Source organism: Nicotiana tabacum, chromosome 17, assembly GCF_000715075.1.
Source record: "Nicotiana tabacum cultivar K326 chromosome 17, ASM71507v2, whole genome shotgun sequence".
NCBI lineage: Eukaryota > Viridiplantae > Streptophyta > Magnoliopsida > Solanales > Solanaceae > Nicotiana > Nicotiana tabacum.
This window is the reverse complement of record NC_134096.1, coordinates 2701054-2701952: the sequence shown is the minus strand read 5'-3', so window position 1 is coordinate 2701952 and position 899 is coordinate 2701054. Positions and strand designations below refer to the sequence as shown.

General features: G+C 36.8%; 1 protein-coding gene across 1 annotated transcript; it reads right to left on the bottom strand.

Annotated features, from left to right (window-relative positions):
* On the bottom strand, nucleotides 1-462 carry LOC107799050 (uncharacterized). Its single transcript, XM_016622124.2, has one exon. The coding sequence runs from the start codon at nucleotides 460-462 to the stop codon at nucleotides 1-3; it is 462 nt and encodes a 153-aa protein (XP_016477610.2).
* Nucleotides 463-899: the final 437 nt, after the last annotated feature.

Genomic DNA, 899 nt, shown 5'->3' with positions numbered 1-899 from the left:
TTACGGTTGGCACATAATCTCATTGCCAAATTTTGTAGCAGGAGGAGGAGGAACCAATTGACCCTGTGCCATAACCATAGACTTATAAATCTCCACAATCATCTTCTCATCATATTCTTTGAATTGCCTCATTCCGAATCCACTAACTCCATAATCACCTCTTAATCCACCGCTGCTCATAACCCTTGAATTAGCAATCTTTAACATCATGTTCACGTACGCGTCGTGCATATTCACAAGCAATTTCTTCGGCGAAAACCGCTTCACTTTCAGCCTTGGTCTCAGATTTATCTTCCAGAACCTTCCTCTCTTACATTTAGAACGTCTTTCCGTGGATAAATATTCTACCCGGATCTTCCTTCTCCGACCCGCTCCATTTAGCTTCTCGTACCCTTTCCTCTTCCTCCTCCAGTAGCCCTTTAATCCACTGTATAAATTTTTTGATGCTGATAATCCCTCCATTTGTTTCTCTCTTTCTTTTTTTTTTGTGTTTTGGTTTTGTGGAAAGGGGATAGAAAAATGTGTACAGCAAAAGAGTATTTAATAAAAGGGAGTTGGAAGGTAGTGTGAGGAGAAAAATGGGGAATCTTTAATTGTAGGGATAGGCATATGGTTTAGCCGTTACCAGTATTTTTCACGAGACATTATTGTTGTTTGTACTGCGAGAAGATAGTGACTGTCACCTCAATTGGATTGCCACTTTAACTAAAAGGTTTATTATGGTCCATGCATAATATCAATCCTAGGTATATTACAATAATTGGTTCATGGACTTAAATTATATTTATTGGTAGTATAAAAATTTATTACTCTATTAGTCTCTTAATGTGTTTACATCATTGGCAAAATCTAGAATTTTTGCAATATTCAAACTTGAAAGAAGTGAAAAAATATTTCCG